Source organism: Anser anser (genome assembly GCF_964211835.1).
Source record: "Anser anser genome assembly, chromosome: 3".
Classification (NCBI taxonomy): Eukaryota; Metazoa; Chordata; class Aves; order Anseriformes; family Anatidae; genus Anser; species Anser anser.
This window is the reverse complement of record NC_139722.1, coordinates 23,241,607-23,258,323: the sequence shown is the minus strand read 5'-3', so window position 1 is coordinate 23,258,323 and position 16,717 is coordinate 23,241,607. Positions and strand designations below refer to the sequence as shown.

At 35.0% G+C, this 16,717-nt stretch overlaps 1 protein-coding gene across 14 annotated transcripts in view; it reads left to right on the top strand.

Annotated features, from left to right (window-relative positions):
- CSMD1 (CUB and Sushi multiple domains 1) overlaps positions 1 to 15,197 on the top strand; it is a 1,157,973-nt gene extending 1,142,776 nt beyond the window's left edge. For 13 of the 14 annotated variants that reach the window (XM_083828025.1, XM_083828026.1, XM_083828024.1 and 10 more), the window contains 3 exons: positions 477 to 564; positions 7,741 to 7,873; positions 11,696 to 15,197. In XM_083828025.1, the coding sequence (XP_083684151.1) occupies positions 477 to 564; positions 7,741 to 7,873; positions 11,696 to 11,855 (381 nt within the window). In that variant the 3' untranslated portion in view covers positions 11,856 to 15,197. Of the gene's footprint in view, positions 1 to 476; positions 565 to 7,740; positions 7,874 to 10,272; positions 11,636 to 11,695 lie in introns of those variants that run through there. The other variant, XM_083828023.1, reaches the window with a different exon arrangement.
- The last annotated feature ends 1,520 nt before the right edge of the window (positions 15,198 to 16,717 follow it).

The following is a 16,717-nucleotide window of genomic DNA, read 5'->3' as shown; positions in this document are numbered from 1 at the left end:
AACAGACTATTTTATTTGACTTAGAATTTTCACCTGAAGGATTTTTTATTGTCTCAATATTTATTAAATATTGATTCCAAGAGTTGACATTTAATCTTGAAGAAAAAGAGTTATTTTCCTCTTTGCAGTTTTGCTTTGTGCCTCATGATGCTGTCTATGGGAAATATTTTAAAGACTGAAAATTTGGTGAACTTTTATATCTGTACATTTAACAAAATATGTAAATATCAATTAAAGAATTTTAAAACCCAGTATTTACATCAGATGTTTTAAAGTCATTCCAAGTGTTATTTTAAAACTGTAATAGTGATGCAAACTTACTATCATAAATGTTCTCTAAACATAATCACTGACAAAGTGAAAAAAAAAAACCTGTAAGAACTTCATATATCTAAATCAGAAAAAAAGGGCTAAATATTCTTATTCGTTTATCAGAAATAAATTTTATTTGTTTTTTCTTCTTCAACCTACTCTAGGTGTCATCAGGGCTTGAAAGAGGTGTTTTCACCTATCAAGGTGACATACATGGAAAAGACTTTGGAAAATTTATGCTCCAAAGACAAGGTAAATGCACTCATAGAGCTTTAGTATATATAATATTTTGCAGTTTTGCAAGAGGCAATTCAACAAACGACTCCCATCAGCTTTCTAGCTGAAGTAAGCATGTTTATTTCATGCCATCGCTATTATAAAATATACAGTGAAATATGCATATTTGAAATCTGCAGTTCAAATACTAAGTTCACTCTGTTTAATATGTTACCATCTTGTCTTTTGTAGCATAGCTGCCTAAGGAAATGAACACAGAATGTTCCTAAAGAGACATTGCAACTGATTCCTTTTCTGTGGACACTTTATTTAATTAAAAAAAAAAAAAAAGTAAAACAATGCAAAGCCTTTTTCTGCTCAAATGTATAAATTGCAATCAGAATCATAAAGGAAATTAAAAGGGAAGAATTGACACTGATTTTAACATTCATTAGGAAACTGCTCATTTCTGGTGGGGGTACTTTTCAGAATATGTATGTGTTTAGACAGAATTCCACTTCACTGTCAAAAATATGAAATGAATGACTGAAGTATATATTGATACACTACTCCAGCAGCTGCTGATAAACTAGCTGTTTTTACTTACAAAATAATTTTGTCATAAAAACTACTAAACTATTTACTCATGAAATATTTGCTTATTAAATAGTTTTGAAAAATACCAGCCATGGACATTTGCATTTCCTGATCCTGGAACACGATATATACAGCACAGTATATACACAGCAAAGTACTGGGCTTGCATGGAAAGACAGCCTAGTTAGTAGGTCAACAGCAGAGTGTATCTACATTTTATAAATTGCCTCAGTTCCATTAACTTCATTGGTACTGTACCCAATGCCTTTTACAGTTCTGCCAAAACTCCCTTGTATTTCTTCACTCTATTAACTGCTGTAATATCAGTTACCCTAAGGATTTGCTCATGTTGGCCACCTCTCAAAGTGCTATATATATGTTTAATCACAAGGGGAAAAGATCTTACTCTTCAGTTTCTCAGCCTAAGAACTGCCAGTTTTTGAAGCTGAATATTATTTCAGTCTTCAGAGTAAACTCTTATGCGGGATAGATTATCTGTCTGTCTGTGCTTTGGTATAATCCTTATCATCATAATATCTAAGCTGCTTTTTCTTTCTGATTTTAACAAGCATGCTGTAAAAATAGAGCACCAAGATTTGCTCAAGCAAACATCTTATTTAATAGTCTTTGATATTCTATGATTGATTTTTGTTTCTATCTCAAAAGAGTGGGAATATGGTTTGTTGGGTTTTGTTTTGTTTTTCCTTTTTCTTTTTACTTGACCCTGGCCAGAAAAGATATCACTACTTCTCCAGCTACCTAAGAAAAGTTTGGAGCCATTTGTTTTAGCATTGAAATCAATAACACATGGGGATAAAAGAAGAACAAGCAGAATGACAATTCAACAGTTACAGTATTCTCTGATAGCTGTATTCTGTGATAGTAGAAAATGTATCATTGTTGAGAGTTGTAACATGAGAGCTCAGTTTGTATTTTCCGAAGGTTAGTAAGGAGCTGTAGGGTTATTGTTACATGTATTCCTATGCTGAGGGTTTCTTTTCATCTTTGACATCTCAGAAGTAAGATTTCTGTAATTGCAGATACTCTCCCTTAAAGGATAATGGATTTCTTTATGTGATCATTAAATAGGCACTGATTGTCAATAGGTTCCACACTGAAAAACCAATAGCTAAAACGAAACAGCAAATTTCAGGTCAGTAAAGGTCATAACATTTGTCCATAAGCTCTCAAATTCAATGATAACTTTTTTATTTTCTCTCTCCGTTTTGTTTGTTTTGTTTTGTTTTGTTTTAATTTATTATGTTCATGAATATTCTGCTGAAGTAATGATCTCATCTGTCCTCCAGCTGAAGACTTATAATATTTCAATTTCTTCCAGAAATTAAACTGTTTGCTGCCTTTACACTAAGCCAGAAGTATGCATAAACTATGCAGGCACTGTTGCATAAATAATGTAATATGAAATTTGTCACCTGCAAGCATACTTAAAAGAACAGCATTTGCCAAGAAATACTTGGTTGAATGTGAAAGTTCAATGTGTTTGATGAAGGTTTCCTTATCACACAATACTAGAGGAAGACTAGGCTCAGTGGATACACTCAGTCTTAGAACTTTATGACATGAAAATTGAAAGAACTTTAGTGTCTAAGTACTGTTTATCCTCCTTCAGAAGCAATACTGTTTGCTTGTAGCTTTAGAGAATAACCTAAAAGGCAAAGACTTCTCTGTCATCAGTCTACCAAAAGAACTAGAACTGTATCTGAGCATGCTTAAGATGCCTAAGTTCCAACATAAAATGATTTAGCCTGTTTTGCCAAATAAAACATCGCTGTTGTGGGATTTTTTTTTGATTTGTTACGTTTTAATATCTTGGCCTCTGAAGACTGCTAGTCTGCTGCTAGTTTCTGTTTCTGTAATTGTGCCTGTGCCTCACCTCTAGAGTTCTAGAAGACTGGTGTTCTAAAATCTTGGCCTTGTTCATTCCAATTTGGATTGTCATAGATTTTTAGAATTGTCTAAGTTGTAAAAGACCTTTAGGATTGTCAATTCCAACCGTCAACCTGACCTACTGTGTCTCATCACTAAACCATGTTCCTTAGTGCGACATCCACATTATCTCTTAAATACTTCCAGGAATAGGGACTCCACCTCTGCTCTGGGCAGCCTGATCACCATTCTCCAGAAAGAAATTCTTAATAATATCCAGTGTAAACCTTCTCTGGCACAACTTGAGACCATTGCCCCATGTCCTGTCAATTGCCACATGAGAAAAGAGAACACCACCATCCTTACTGCAACCTCCTTTCAGGTACTGTTAGAGAGCAATGAAGTCTTCCCTCGGCCTCCTCTTCTCCAGACTAAACAACCCCAGTTCCCTCAGTTTTCTAGTCCCTTCACCAGCTTTGTTGCTCTTCTCTGCACACACTTGAGCAACTCAATATCTTTCTTGTAATGAGGGGCCCCAAACTGAATACAGCATTCAAGGTGTGGTCTTACCAGTGCCACATGCAAAGGGACAATTTCTTCCCTAGTCCTGATGGCCACACTATTTCCGATGCAGACCAGGATGCTGTTGGCCCTCTTGGCCAACTGAGCACACTGCTGGCTCATATTCAACCAGCTATCAACCAGTACCCACAGGTCCTTTTCCACCAGGCAGCTTTCCAGCCACTCTTCACCAAGCCTATAAAGCTGCATGGGGTTGTTGTGACCCAAGTGCAGGACCCAGCAGATAGCCCTGTAGAATGTCATGGGATTGGTTGTGGCCCATAGATCCAGCCTATCCAGATCCCTCTGCAAAGCTTTCCTACCCTCAAGCAGATCAACAGCCCCACCTAACTTGGTATTGTCTGCATTACTGAGGGAGCACTCAATCCCTTCATCCAGGTCATTTCAAAGTTTCTTCAAAGTACTTTTTAGCTTGTTTAGATTGAGCTAACAAATATTGACAAGTAATATGAATAATTAACTTATCTGTAATATATTTGATCAATAGGTGTGAAATACTTGTTAATTTCTTGAAAATGATCTATGCTTTTAAGCACTGAATATCATTAGAGAAGATGTGGACTTGAAATTTCGCTCTATAAAGATGTTACCCTTCCTTTCCTTTCTGTATCACAGAATCACAGAATCACAGAATTGTAGGGGTTGGAAGGGACCTCGAGAGATCATCGGGTCCAACCCCCCTGCCAAAGAAGGTTCCTTAGAGCAGGCTGCCTAGGTAGGCGTCCAGATGGGCCTTGAATATCTCCAGAGAAGGAGACTCCACAACCTCCCTGGGCAGCCTGTTCCAGTGCTCCATCACCCTCACCATGAAGTTCTTTCGTACGTTGGTGTGGAACTTCCTGTGATCCATTTTGTGGCCATTACCCCTTGTCCTTTCCCCACAAACCACTGAAAAGAGGTTGACCAAATCCCTCTGTCTCCCACACTTCAGGTATTTATCAACATTGATAAGATCCCCTCTCAGTCTTCTTTTCTCCAGGCTGAACAGAACCAGGTCTCTCAGCCTTTCTTCATAGGGAAGATGCTCCAGGCCCCGTATCATCTTTGTGGCCCTCTGCTGGACTCTCTCCAGGAGATCCCTGTCTTTTTTGTACTGGGGAGCCCAGAACTGGACACAGTACTCCAGGTGAGGCCTGAGCAGGGCAGAGTAGAGGGGGAGGATCACCTCCCTTGACCTGGTGGCCACACTCCTTTTAATGCACGCCAGTATCACTTCGCACAACTTTCAAAATTCGCAAAGAGGCTCTATATCTAAACAGGATACTCAGAACTTGAGAATACAAAACAATTACACATTAGCTAACGCACAAGTAATTAGCTGAGACTAATTAACTGTGAAACTATATATTAATATGCTCCTCACACCCAACAAAGTACCAAAAGAGTCTTTGCTGTTCAACAGTTATCAGTTAGGTGAAGACAGCCTAGCCTCTGTTTCTCTTTGGAACAAGTTTACCCTCGCGGACAGTGAGTTGCTTTCCATGTCAGCATTTTTTCTCTTTAATCCTTGAGCTGCTAGCCATCTTTCTCTCACATACAGCTCTTCTAATTGTAATTCTTCTTTTCTTATCTTGCATGGCTTTAGCTGTCACACTCTCACACTTCAAGAGCTGTTTTCTTAGTTAGTGAGCCGTGTTGTACTGATCAGAGCCATGTTGTACTGATGCCAGACAGTAGAAACCCATAGATGAAGGTTACAGGGAAAATGCATTTGAAAGCTCTAAATAATGATGAGTAAAGGACCGTAACGAGTATTTTCTTACAAAAATATTTTTTTCTAGTACACGTAAATGAGAATATTCAGTAACTTGCACAGTAAGGACTTCATTGTATGTTATCAGAATCGGAACTTTACCTGACTGCTGCTGTTTTTAGGAGGCTAAAGAAACTCCTGTCATTCTGTGAAATGATTGAAAGACCATTTATAATCTTACAGAATATCCCTTGATTGAATAATGTTTCCCGGTGACAAAGTATGTCTTCTTTTTAATAAAAAGAAAACCAAACTATCTTTTGCATTAATTTTCTTTTGGCTGTAAGCAAAGCAATATATGTTTCTAGTTTTAGCTGTGGTAGCAATCAGTACCTAAATTAGAGCATTACAATAGGCCTTCCCATTTCTTATCACAATAACACTGTCAGGAGAACTACAAAGTTCCCATCAGGATATGTTTAATCACAAATAACTCTGAAAATCATTGTAATAAGTACATGAGACCAAGTATTGTACATGAATAAAATTTAAATTATCCAGAATTGGAGCAAAGTTTCCGTAATGAAAAGCACACCACAGACCTGATCAACACTTCGCCAATGCCAATTAAAGGTTGCAAACTTTGTTTAAAAGTTTCAGGATTGGTTAACCTAAGTGCAGTACTTCAAAAACTGTAGAGATATAGAATATTCAGTTACTTCAAATATAAGTTTAAGGTACTGAGTATCATCTGTGTGTCAGTTATCAAACATATTTCCTAAATTATCTAAATGAGTCTAGTTTTAAATGTTCAATTAAAAAAATGTATTTACATTTTTAAACAATCCCATAGTCTGTTCATACAGACTATGTACATACATACAATTGCTTATAGTGAATTTCAAACTATTTTCTTTTAGCTGAATTCTGATTAGATATTTTAAATTTTTGCAGCTACTTATACATTAAAGTATGACTACTACATGCAACATGACAATAGCTTTGAGAACATAACAGAAAATGAAGGCAGTGAAAAATATTACAGTATTTTATCATGTTTAGTGATCAAAACTGATGATTCTGAAATTCCTAGGGAGGATGCTTTAATTTCAAAGGAACTTGATTACTTTTAGATTTCATAAATTTTTTTAATTGAGTTGTGCAAAATGTATTAGAATATTAGTAGCTGAAGTATCTAAGTTTTAAAAATATCTAATGGAACAAAACCTTAGCTCATTCTTCTTTCCAATTGAGCTTAAACCACAAGAAATTATAGGAGAATTGCTTGTTTCTCTCTCATATTTTCATCTCAGATGTTACAGTAGACTGTTAGAAGCAGCACAGCGGCTGTGTGTCTGCTATGTGGCTGATCTGGGCCAGAGTCCTAAAAAGACTGATGCTGCCATCATTGAGGGAATCATGGTGTCTGAGACAGTGCATGCTGTTGGGTAGGAGCATTTCTGGGCAGTAAACACCAGTGTTTCCTATTCTACTGTACTAGCATCACCAACAATATCACGGAAATGCAAATCCAGATATCTGTCCCAGCCTCATTTTTACAGTAATTTACCTCGGCTCTGGTCTATTCTCTTTGAATAAAATCTCAATATGGATTAAACTTATTCCATTGAAGAGCTGTAAGTTTGGTATGGTGAGATGCAGTTGACTCTGCTTTCATTGTAAAATTACTTTTCAGCCTTCACGATTGTAATTGTCTGTTGGGGACCTATTTAACAAATCTGACAATGTCTCTCTATCTTGATGGAAAAGTGGGTTCCACAAAATGCCTTTCAGTCCTGGTTATCTGCTTGTCCACAACAGGAACCCAGAGAGGCCATGCCACAGGTGACTGCCTTTGCATTCTCTACACATGAATTTTATTCCAGTGCAAAAGCAGCTGCTGGAGGCTCTAAACCCTTAAAGGAAATTTTGAAGCAGCAAGGACATGCACACAAGTGCACGGGCACAAGAGTGCTATTGAACCTATCAGAAAACACTGTGTTACCTCAGTTCTCCCTACCTTTTTCATGTTTGATATAGTCACTCATTGCTTGTCGTTTCTAAGCTGAATATTAAAGATGCAGCCATAGAATAATTTTTACAGTGTTAATCTTTTATAGTAGAAGGTGTAGGGCTTAATTTTATTCAGCTAGTGACTCTTGATAGGTATATTTTATAATTATGATACTTAACTGAAACGATTATTTTACCTACTGAATACTGTTTTCAAAGCATTTTGATGTTTTAATGTTTTTAATGATACATTATTAAGTGGTATTAACAAGATCTGTACTATGATACTGCATGCTGTTTACTTCATGTTTTTAAATAGAATGATTTTATCAAGACATTTTCTTTCATTCAAAAGATATAGACAAAAATAGAATAAAAAAGATAACTGTGAGGTAGATAGCCTGGAATTTTTATTTCTGCCCGTTTTTGTTTCATTTCAGGTCCCTTAAGTGCAGACACAGACCTCTCAAATCACTACTACGGTACAAACAGCAGTTCTGTCGCAGCTGCCATCCTGGTCCCATTCTTCGCTCTAATATTATCAGGGTTTGCATTTTACCTCTACAAACACAGGTATTGTAAATCTAATTTATTTTTTACCTTAATACACTATTTGTTTTAATTTTGATAAGCGTAAGTGAATAAAGAACACTAAAGCTTTCAAGAGTATCTTTGCTCTAGAAAGACAAACATTTTAAAGCATTCCTGCAAAGGGGATCAGTGCAGAGCAGTTATTAATGGTGAACAATTAGAAAAATAAGTCACCGTGTTAAGGAACAAAGACCTATAAACCTTCTTGGTTCGTTAGGCTATCTGATTGAAATCTCAGGTCATGTGTTATACTCTTTCATTTTAACGCTTTATTAAATTGAATATACGCTACTTCTTTAAACATGTGTATGAGTATTAATTATACAAGCTGAAAAATCCATAAAATCCCTGAGGGAACAGCCCAAAATGAGACTACTTATAATACATGCTGAATAAGCTAGCAGATACTACTAGAATTGGCATCACTTCAGCTTGTAAGAAACTTTTACATGGCAGTAGATAATAGAATAAATCCAATAATTTTGTCTGAAATTTCATTTAAAAGCTGATATCTATGTATTTTTTGAATATTTGTCCATTCTAAGTATTACTTGTCTAGAGCTTTCTGGGACAATTCTTATATTTCCTACTGAGTTACAATATTCACTGCTTTATGTTTTTTGCAGTTTGTAAAATGGTGTTAAACAGAAATGCTGATTTTAGTAACACACTCTTAAACCTTTGTTCTATAATCATGATAGCAGGAGTATTTTGTGATTGTAAGAAATCATACAGACAAAGTAAAGTCCACCACTGGCCTGTGATAGACTTGACTGTCTACCAACCTCAGCATTAGACGATTTGTGAAGAAAAAGTTGCAGCGAGGCTTGAACTTGTGAGCTCCATTTAAAATGATGCATGTCAGGAAATGAAATACAGTCTTTGGTTGAAAAAACTGCTCAAGAAAAGCTATGAATTGTGCTTCAGAGCAAGTTACTGGAATATACTTTTCTGGTGCCTACAGATCTGCACGCTCAGATAGCTCCTACTTTGAAATGGGGGAAGCTTATGTAGCAGCATGAAAAAGCAGGCTTTCAGATAGGGTGAAGAGATGGAACCTAAAGGGAACATTGCTGTCACATTGCTCTTAGAAAGAGGAGACAAACTCTAAATGAAATGTAATAAGACTGTACTGTGACCAACAGGTACATTTTGCAGTTGTTCTATGAAGTTCGTTAAGTCTGATGTGAGTAGTAGAGGTTTTCTTTTCTATTTGGTAGAAACTATATTTAAGAGAGCTAAAATTTGGTCTTCAGTAGAGCAGATGTAATCCCAATGTTTATGGTACTGTTGGTGCAGTACTGCAGTTCTTCCTACCTTCATCTAAATTAAATGCATTAGATTTTTTAAAAAGGAGATGTTGCTTATTAACTTGGTGTTTCAAAGAATATTCTTTTTCTGTGCTTTCAAACTATTCTTCCATTAAACCATAGTTTATAGAGAGGTTATCAGAAGATATTTAAGGTATCTCCAAGAAATTAACAAGTTCATTAATGATTTAAAGTAGCCCTAGGTCACCTTTACCCTCTCTGAAAAAGATGTTCCAAAGGAAAGAGCACAGAATATGTGACTTTTGAAGCCATTTTCTTGAAGGTACCTTAGGAATAACAACCTTAAATTTTCACAATGATGCAGTAGTAGTTATGCCACTGGAGGCTCTCTATATCAGTGAATTTGAAGGTAGTCTTACAGAAAAAAAATACTTTTGTTTTTTTTTAACAGATACTTCTGCTGTACCAGATTAATAACATCTAACTAGAGCCAGTGATGTTAAAGCTTTTTTTCGTAGCTTCAGTACCTTCTATCTGGCAGACAGGGAGTGCATCAGGACAGAAAATGGCATCTCAGTCTTTCTAAATAAAATCAAAATGTAGTTAATTATTTACACTTAGATGTTAAGATTTCTGAACATGTTTTGTTACTTCTTAAATAAAAACATTCAGAAAAAAGTATAATTGCATGCAGAAGAATTATTTGTAAGTTGTCAATTTCTGTCACATCTTTCCGGTGACAGTTTTCCCAATCTGCTATTCAAAACAGAATCATTTCATAAAAGAGTTTGATTTTCAGCAACCCTCTTTTGATTTTTTACCATGAAATTCTTTGCTAAATTGTTTAACATTTTTTAAGCACAAAGCATCTATAGTTTGCTCTCCTTCACGGACTTTCTGTCCCTATTTCAATGGCTGAGGGAAAGTATAAAATTCTATACTGGACCTCCTTTATTTATTTCTTTAAATACTTTTAGGTGCTGAGAGACTTAAAATAGCAAAATACAGTATATTATTAATTTTATTACATAATTTTACTGAATATATCAGGAAGTCTGCATAATTCTGTTTTATTTTTCATTTAATTACTGGCTTAATATATTCTAACAGAACTTTGCATAAAAATGTGAACATCCCTGAAGTTTTGATATGTTCTACATGGTGGTAAAGTAATATCCAGAATACAAGAGTGGTTCCTGAAAGATAATTCATTGTATCCTTTGATCTACAAGTGTCAAAATTTCTGAAAATATTAGCTAGGATTTGGTCAATCTGATTACATATGCCTGGACGTATAAAATCTCTGTCAAGGTGTCTAGTACTGTTTATTGCAGGAAGTATTTATGGAGGTATACAGGCATGCTATGGCAGATTTATCTGGAATAACTGAAATTACTAACCCTTATCTGAAGATTTCTACCACTAACAGTGTACCATTTTCTAGAAACTCACAGTGCAGAGCTGCCTAATTGAGGCTACGCTGGCTGACTTTGCACTGTCTCAGATTTAGTACTGTCCAGGAGACCTGTTACAGCATTTCAATGGTGCAACACTAACTTCCTGTTCTGGAATGGTAATAAACTGCTGATAACAGCAAATTACTAAACTGCTCCCACTATCTCTGCTAGAAAACGTCTAAGTCAGTAAAGGCTGTGAGCGTTTATCTAATCTAAAACCCACGATGCAATTGAAAAGAATTGAATTAGGAGCTGCTCACTCACATGTTTCTATGTACACCTAGTCATCTACTCTATTCAAGTCTTTCAAATTGACAGTTTGTATTGATCTATATCAATACAATAATAATATTTATATGTTCCTAGGTATACTGTAAAAATTATTGTGGATAAAATCCCAAATCTCCAGGAAAGTCGATTAGAATGCACTTGACTGTGATATAATTGAATTTATCAATTAAAGATGCCATTGCACTTTTCAAATTAAAACCAATACTTCAGAAAGACCATTATGTGTATTTGTAATTTGGTAAGCAGTTAATTTAGTAAAGCTGGAATAAGTGTTTCCGCTCAGTGGAAGAATTCTTTTATGGCCAGAGTATAGCAATCTAAAAATGAAAATGTCATCAGAAAATATCATAATTGTTACTACTGACATAACATGTTATAAATATTATTAGTTCCCAAAGTACTTTGTTTGTACTTTTGCTGTACATTGCTTTAGTTTTGGCTGCCAATTTTGGCACTAACAACAGGCTATGAAGTTGTCATTATTTTGACAGATTTTACATGGGGAATACATATACCTCTATTATGCCTATATTGTTTCCATGCTTTGTAGTATTGATATGCCAATTAAGAATTTGTTTTCTTCTCTTCATGTTGTAAAAGCAACTTTCAGACAGATTTATCTTACTTTTTAAGTCCCTGCAACATCCTTTATGGATCTCCCTTTATCTATGTTAGACAGTTATGCAGCTTGTGTAGACAGGAAACTTTGAACATAAAACTTGTGATATTTGTAGAATTTTTATTTGTAATGTTTACTAATATCCATTTCCTGCCTTTTTTTCCAGAACAAGACCAAAAGTACAGTACAATGGGTATGCTGGACATGAAAACAGCAATGGACAAGCTTCATTTGAAAATCCTATGTATGACACAAACTTAAAACCCACAGAGGCAAAGGCTGTGAGGTTTGATACGACTCTGAACACAGTTTGTACAGTGGTATAGCCTTCAGTGCCCAATAAGACTGATTCATAGCCATACCTCTGATGGACAAGCAGTAATTCCTTTGGTGCCATATACCAGTTTCCCTTCTTCTCTTGGCTTTGCTGCTGTAATCTTTAACATCTTCTGTCAGCCTACATGCAGCTAAATTTTCTGGTAAAAATGTGTCAGTCTTCTGGGGATCCGACAAAGAATATTTTTTCATCTGAAGTTGGATTAAAATGCCTGGCTGCATCTGCTTCAAATCAAGGCACACTTTAAGGAAGACTGCCAAGACATGCCAATTAGTCATATTTAATGCCTCAGACTTTCATATTTGTATGTGGCTGGATGCCTTTCAATTCATTCTTCTGGGCACTTGAGTACTGTGACAAATGAAAGCACCACAGATTATCCCCAAGTACAGGAATATTCTGAAGAAATAAAGCTCTCTTGAAGGAGAAGACAACCTTCCTCGAGGTTGCATACACCTGAAAATGCTTTACCATTGAAATCTTGCTAAAAGTAAACAAACTTACAGTGTATCTCATACATAGGGCGGTTTGCCAATTTCCCAATCAGCTGTTATATTGCAAAATGTTAATGCACAATTTTTTTGCACTAGAGTGTTCTGGATGACTGAGTAAGATACTGGTAAAAATATACAGGGTTTCTACACACTTCCATTGTATATAGACATTCACTCACTCTTTGCCAAGCAAAGCATTCCACAATAAATTTACTTGGAATATTAAATTATGAGCCCTATGCTTAGCACCAGTTAAAATCTTGTGCGAGAGAGGACAATATATCTTTTGTCAAATTTTGACTAAATTTCTTTCTAAACATGATTAGAAGTCAATGGAGACTTTCAGCCAGAACAAGAGCCCATTTCTAAGAAATTTTCATTGCCAGATTGTTTTCCTCTGAAATCAGTCATCAATCACTATTGTCAGTATCATTCTATTTAACAGCAGGGGGGTTAGCAGCTATTGCTGCTTGCCATGTACAAATGTGAATAGTAATTTATTTTAGATAGCTCATAAAGCCTGTGAGCCTGTGCTCATAATACAGTCTTCCCTTTTGCATTTTTTCCATTTTTTTCCTGTAATGACATCATTTTTTGATGTTACATGAAACTAAAACACATTACAGTAGCATATGTAAACCCAGTGCAAATTGTCTATAACAAGTTGTCATTCAGTTTCTACTTTGAACAAAGAGAAATATTCAACTATCTTTACTTTCTGTTTTTTTTTTTCTTTTTTTTTTCAGGTTTTTTAAACACACTGCTTACTGCTTTTTTACTTAAACAGTTTGAAAGTTTGACATTTGTAAATATGAATGGTTGAGTAAATCATTAACATTTGCCTAGAATTAGAGGTTTTACTGAATGAAAACAAAACAAAACACAAATATGCCAATGGGTAGATTAATTAAGTTTTTAAATTAAGAAATTACAGGAAATGGTAAAGTAAAAAAATGATTTTATTCATATACATTGAGCTCAGAAACAAGGAAAGTTTGCTTTGCTTTTCTGTAAAATTCAGGTTTGAGTTTCTTTTTCTCAAGTTTTCTCAAAATGAAACTGTCTTAATGTCCAGTTGCTATACAGAATTGGAGAAAAAGATTTCTGAATTCCATATGTGTGTGGGTCTGGCTGTTACACACTAAACAAAAAGGAGATGTAAGTCCAATAACAGATTTTTCAGTTAATGTTGCAGAACAGAAAGAAAATTTCAGAGGTAACCTTTGGTCAGCTTAACAACTAACATCTGTTAGATGAAAAATACCAGCAATATAATACAGTATTGCAGGGCCTCCAGCCGTTATATTCTTCATATGAGCAAGAAAATTTTCTGAAGAAAATTTAATAAATAATCCTTTTCAGTCAGTTTCTTGTTCATTTTTTTTAGTAGTTTTTGGCTTTGTTTTTTGTTTGTTTCTGAGTTTTTTGTGTAGTAAATTTCATTTTTCTGTAACTTCTCAGAGCCCTTCACATTTCCTGAGAAAGAAGAAAGTCATAACAAAGTTGTTGTCCTGATCCCCCTCTACATATAGGAAGTTGCTCTGCAAATGAAAAGCTTCCTTAAAAACAGTGAGCCAGGGAGGGAATTGTGTGATTAAAATTTTTGACAGGTGTTCAAAATTATCATTACTGTTTCGGAAGTCTTTCTGCAGTGACAATAGCAGGAAAAAAAAAAAAAAAAGGAATATTGGAAACAAGTGCAGGATTCTAGCTAAGTAGTTACTATTGATGGTTTCGGTGTAGTGACCCATCTAACTGTGACTACTGAGGTATGCTTTGGAGGAAAGGTTGCAGAAACAGAATTGTTAAATTATTTGATGTGTTTTCTTAAACAGTCCAGATTCTGTGCATTCTTTATCCATTGGTTCACTTTGAGGAGGTTACGTGAGGATTGTTTTTCATGAGTGAGTGTTCTTTGAAACGAGGCACTCAGAATTGGAGCACACTGACAAATTGTCTTGAGATGTTTGTTTGGAGTATTGCATAAACAGAAGTTTCATACTTGAACCCAAGTAAAGGAAAGATGTCAGAGTTCTATCAGATCTATCCACATCCCTCAAATACCTCTTCTTCTCCATATGTTTGAGTCTTCTGTTCAGGCTGGATCTCTTTCTCCTGAAGTTATTTTACAGAGGGCTGTGTATGGTGCTTCATCAGAATAAGACTCTTAAAACATTGTACAGTGGCCAGGTAATGGCAGCCAGGAAAACTGCTTTCTGAGATATATGCAGAAGACTTTTCCCCCAGTGTTGACCATATCATTATTATGGGCTAATAAGACATGCTATATATTTTTTTTAAAAACAGGTTATGTGCTTCAAAGCTGTTAAAAACTGCTGCTTGTATCACACATCTTGCCTTTCTCCAGGCTAGCTGCAATAATTTTTTTTCTTGTGTAAAATATTTTGTAAACAAATAAAAGCTGTTATTAAAAAAAAAAAAAGAAAAAAAAGAAAGAACAGGTGGGAGGGTGAGGGTGGGGGGATTGGGGAAGAACGCCGGCATTATGATCAAGTCAATCTAATTTTCATTCCCAGTATTTCATTCTGCCATTTCACTACATGCTGCTGTGACATGAAGTAGGTGCAAAAGACCTTTTTGTACAGAGATATATTTTTTATGAAGAATTTGTAAAATTATTAAATATGCTGTACTTTTTTGATTAATGTAGGTAAATTGTTAAAAATAAATGTTTTTACAATACAAAAAAATGTAATTTTCCCAATAATGTAAAATTTACCATCTTTAGCTGATTTTCAGTTCTGATCCTATTACACATGTATTAATATTAAAGTGGCCTGTTAAAAATAAACAGTATTCTCTTTGGAAAAAAAAAATACTATAAAAGATTGTAATATAGCCTGTGCAATGCCACCTACCTTGAAAGCAAAATCAGAGTTCTAATTAAATATTTAATTTTAGATTTTCAGCTTTTGTGTGACCTATTCTTATAAATATTTTTCTTCTATTTGATTTTGTACTTTGAAATCTCAGATACAGATTTTTCATTACATTAGTTTGTTCAGCAGAATCTTAGTCTTGTCATTTTAAGTTCCCAAGCATTACGCAACTTGGCAAAAAAAATCAGATATAGTCTAGAGATATGAGATCTACATCCTGTTATCTTATGCTTCTCATTCAGATTTTAAAATAAGACTTAGGCTACCAAATCATTGTGGTTTTTTTTTGTTTGTTTGTTTGTTTTTAAATAACCTGTTTATTCATCCACAAGCCTGCATCCTACCTGTGAAAGTGATGGATCACATGGAGCCAGAGGTATTTCTGATTGTATATGTCTGAGAGGTGGTTCTGCAGTCACTTAGATGTGCATACTTCTACTGAAATGAAAATGCCTATGTATATAACAATATATTAGGGTTTTCAGGATCAAGACCTGACATTCCAATCAATTTTATTTATTCATTTATTTTACTATGTATTAATGTAGAGGATTTATTTACTTGATTTCTCTCTTGGCAGCTTAAGAAGTAATGAGTCAGGCTTCAAGCTTGTTCAACGCATTATTCCTTAGTGAATCAGTAGTAGTATGTGAATACGGTTCACCTTTTGAAGAAAATTAAGATATGAGCATGTCCTTGCTTCCTTTTTGGTCTTCACAATCTATCCTTCTGTTAATATTATGTCTTATAGCCAGTTGTTAAAGAGTTCATCTCTCAGAATGATTTGACTTTCATTCTGACACTAAAATAAGCTATAATCATTAGAATAATCAATTGAGATATTGAGACATTATTTGACAGGAAATTGTGATTTTACTTCTAATCCCAAACCATTGTCTGTATGTACTACGCAAGTGAACTATTGTCTTTTTTCGGTACTGCCAAGCTGCATGTCAGCTGTTGAAAATTACTTTTCCCTTATGATCTATTCAGAAATGTAAGACCGTGTATTTAATTTTGAATTGTAGAGAAACCATTGATAGAAAATATGTTTTCTGTTTGTTGAGGACATAAAGTTGCTTCAGAGCCACACTCAGCTGCACCTGTAAACAACAAAAATATTTGTTTTTCAGTTGGCATCTGCTAGCTCTGTATCAGCAGTGAGGTCATAAACAGTATCACAAGGGATAGCCTACTATCAGATTGATTTACTAAAAATAGAAGATGCATTTTTTAAAGCTGCTTTTAATTTCAAACTCCAATAAACTATATCAAATACATTGCTACATGCTTTAGCATGATTGCTAACTTGAAATCACAGGAGGCTGAGTGCGTATGGTTCCGTACTTGAGAGAGCAGAGGTCAGAAGGTAGAGGAAGAAGAGGGTTTTTTTTGCAGAATACTGCCTTTTAACAAGTAAAATAAATTAGTTTTTAGCATCTGTCTGTAATGCACAA